Source organism: Bison bison, unplaced genomic scaffold (genome assembly GCF_000754665.1).
Source record: "Bison bison bison isolate TAMUID 2011002044 unplaced genomic scaffold, Bison_UMD1.0 scf7180017864080, whole genome shotgun sequence".
In the NCBI taxonomy this organism is placed as follows: domain Eukaryota; kingdom Metazoa; phylum Chordata; class Mammalia; order Artiodactyla; family Bovidae; genus Bison; species Bison bison.
The window spans coordinates 4,136,520-4,139,442 of NW_011494652.1; the positions used below are offsets into that span (position 1 = coordinate 4,136,520).

The 2,923-nt window shown below is 63.2% G+C and overlaps 1 protein-coding gene across 3 annotated transcripts in view; it reads left to right on the forward strand.

The window, feature by feature from the left end:
• The first annotated feature begins 430 nt into the window (after positions 1-430).
• The window catches only part of ALDH3B2 (aldehyde dehydrogenase 3 family, member B2), a 5,746-nt gene continuing 3,253 nt past the window's right edge, over positions 431-2,923 (forward strand). For all 3 annotated transcript variants that reach the window (XM_010837676.1, XM_010837675.1, XM_010837677.1), the window contains exons 1-5: positions 431-537; positions 722-842; positions 1,091-1,176; positions 1,270-1,351; positions 1,612-1,998. In XM_010837676.1, coding sequence (XP_010835978.1) covers positions 508-537; positions 722-842; positions 1,091-1,176; positions 1,270-1,351; positions 1,612-1,998 — 706 coding nt within the window. In that variant the 5' untranslated portion in view covers positions 431-507. The remainder of the gene's footprint in view (positions 538-721; positions 843-1,090; positions 1,177-1,269; positions 1,352-1,611; positions 1,999-2,923) is intronic.

The following is a 2,923-nucleotide window of genomic DNA, read 5'->3' on the forward strand; positions in this document are numbered from 1 at the left end:
GGGCAGGGGTGAGTGAGGACAGGCAGGGGTGAGGGGAGGAGGGCAGGGGTGGGTGAGGAGGGCAGGGGTGGGGGCTAGAGCCAGCTGCATCCCCAGCTCAGTCCTGTGGTTCAGCAGAGTCTTCCCTGGGCTGCTAGCTGCTCTACATCAACAGTAAACCTGTGAGGCAGGTCTGACTGCTGTCCCATGTCACAGATGGGGAAAGTGAGGCATGTGAGAGTTAAGTCACTTGCCCAAGGTCCCACAGCCAGAAAGCGGCAGAGCCCAGGACTCACGCTCCTCACTGCAGTTCCCAGGGGCTGGCTGTGCTCACCCTGGAGACTGTCTCCGTGTCTACCCTGAGGACTCTTGGGGACCTCCAGCACTAGATGCGCTCCCCTCCCGACCCCGCCCAGGCCTAACCCCTGAATCTCACCTCCACCACAGACGGCCTTTCATTCGGAAGTTTCGGAGCTCATCCTCTGCCAGAACGAGGTCGACTTCGCTCTCAGGAACCTGCACACCTGGATGAAGGACGAGCCAGGGGCCAAGAACCTGGTGAGACCTCTGGCCAGGCGGGACAACTCTAGGGCGGCCCGGCCCAGGCCCTGGGGGAGTCACTGACTTTCTCGGGACCGCGGTCTCCTTGAGGGGACTCCACTGCACAGGCAGGTCGAGGGCTATGAGAGGTGGGCTTTGGGGTGATCCTTAGCGAGGCCTCACTGTCCGTCCCACACCCCAGATGACGCAGCTGGACTCGGTCTTCATCCGGAAGGAGCCCTTTGGCCTGGTGCTCATCCTGTCTCCCTGGAACTACCCCCTGAACCTGAGCCTGGGGCCCCTGGTGGGCGCCCTCGCCGCAGGTGAGAGGACACCTCCACCCTCACGCCCCCTGCCTGTCTTCCCAGCCTCCCCCAGAGCCAGGAAGGAGCAGGGAGCTGGCACCAGGTGGCTGAGAAGGCCTGCTTCCTGTCTGGCCACCATCCTTGGGGCTGTGTGGCCTCGGGGCCAATAGGGCACCTCTCTCCGCTGCACTAGGCCGGAGGACCGAATGGAGATGGGCGTGGCTACACATGGCCCCGCCCTCTCCCTGCCCCGCCTCGCCCCACAGGTAACTGCGTGGTGCTGAAACCTTCGGAGATCAGCAAGAGCACGATGAAGGTCCTGGCCAAGGTGCTGCCCCGATACCTGGACCAGGTGAGGGTGAGCCTGTGTCCCACATCCCCGCTCCCACCAGTGGGAGATCCTGCAGGGTCCCCTGAGCCGTGCATCTCTCCCGCCCCCTTGCAGAGCTGCTTTGCCGTGGTGCTGGGCGGGCCCGAGGAGACGGGGCGGCTGCTGGAGCACGAGTTCGACTACATCTTCTTCACGGGTGAGGGGGGCCCCGGCTGGTGTCCTGGGGAAAGAGGGACGTTGGAGAAGAGGCTGGAGAAGGCGGGGCAGGGAGGAGGCGATGGCCAGCGGTGTGGAGCATCCCTGATGGCAATCATCTGGGGCAGCTGGGCCTGGCAGGGTGCGGTCCTGGGGCTGCAGGGCGGGGACAGACCCCAGTGGGTGAGCCAGGATGGAACCACGAAGGTGGTGCCTGAACCATCCGGCCAAGAGCAGGTGAGTCAAATCCCATGTCCCCAGGGAGCCCTCGAGTTGGCAAGATTGTCATGGCTGCTGCCGCCAAGCACCTGACGCCCGTCACGCTGGAGCTGGGAGGCAAGAACCCCTGCTACGTGGACGACAACTGCGACCCCCAGACCGTGGCCAACCGGGTGGCCTTCTTTCGCTGTTTCAACGCTGGCCAGACCTGCGTGGCCCCCGACTATGTCCTGTGCAGTCCCCAGATGCAGGCGCAGCTGGTGCCCGCCCTGCAGAGCGCCATCACCCGTTTCTATGGCAACGACCCCCAGAGGTCCCCGGACCTGGGCCGCATCATCAGCCAGAAGCATTTCCAGCGGCTCCGGGGCCTGCTGAGCTGCGGCCGCGTGGTCATCGGTGGCCAGAGTGACGAAAGCGATCTCTATATCGGTGAGCCCCGCCCTCCCTGCCACTGTGCCGCACCCCCACCCCCACCCCAGGGAAGGCACCTCCACACTGGGGGCCACAGCTGGGCCCTGAGTCTGGGCTCTGAGGCTCCCACGACCCCACCGCTACAGCCCAGCCTGGTGCCACGACTTTGTGACACTGGTGTTTCCTGTTGCTGGGGTCTAAGCCCACGACCCCACGACTCCACACTCTGGCCCAAGTTCTCCAAGCTCAGTTCAGTTCAGTCACTCAGTCGTGACCAACTCTTTGCGACCCCATGGACTGCAGCATGCCAAGCCTCCCTGTCCATCACCAACTCCCGGAGCTTGCTCAAACTCATGTCCATCGAGTCGGTGACGTTATCCAACCATTTCATCCTCTGTCGTCCCCTTCTACCTTCAATCTTTCCCAACATCAGGGTGTTTTCCAATGAGTCAGTTCTTCGCATCAGGTGGCCATAAATTGGAGTTTCATCTTCAGCATCAGTCCTTCCAATGAATATTCAGGACTGATTTCCTTTAGGATTATTTGGGTCTCCAAGCTCAGACCCCAGAGTTCTAGGCTCAGCTTCCCAACTTCAGCCCCACGATCTGTTGCTCCGGGGGCCACACAATGCCAGGTGCTATGTGCCCACGATTCCGGTTCTCAGCTCCCACTGCCCGTCCTGAGCGTCCGCTCTGCTGTGAACAAAGAACTCTGGTCTCCTGAGCCGAACCACTCGAGGGTCTAACAGGCTGGGACCTGGGGCCTCAGACTCTGGGGTCTAAGATAGGGTCACCCTCTGACTGTGAGACCCAGGCTGGTTCTCTGGGCCCCACGGGCCCCGGTCAGGCTGGGGAGCCCCTCGTGGTCACTTCCCGGGGGCTGCGGGGAGAGTACCGTCCCTGGGACATCCGGGTCCCCGGCCCCTGACAGCCCGCGGGCCCGC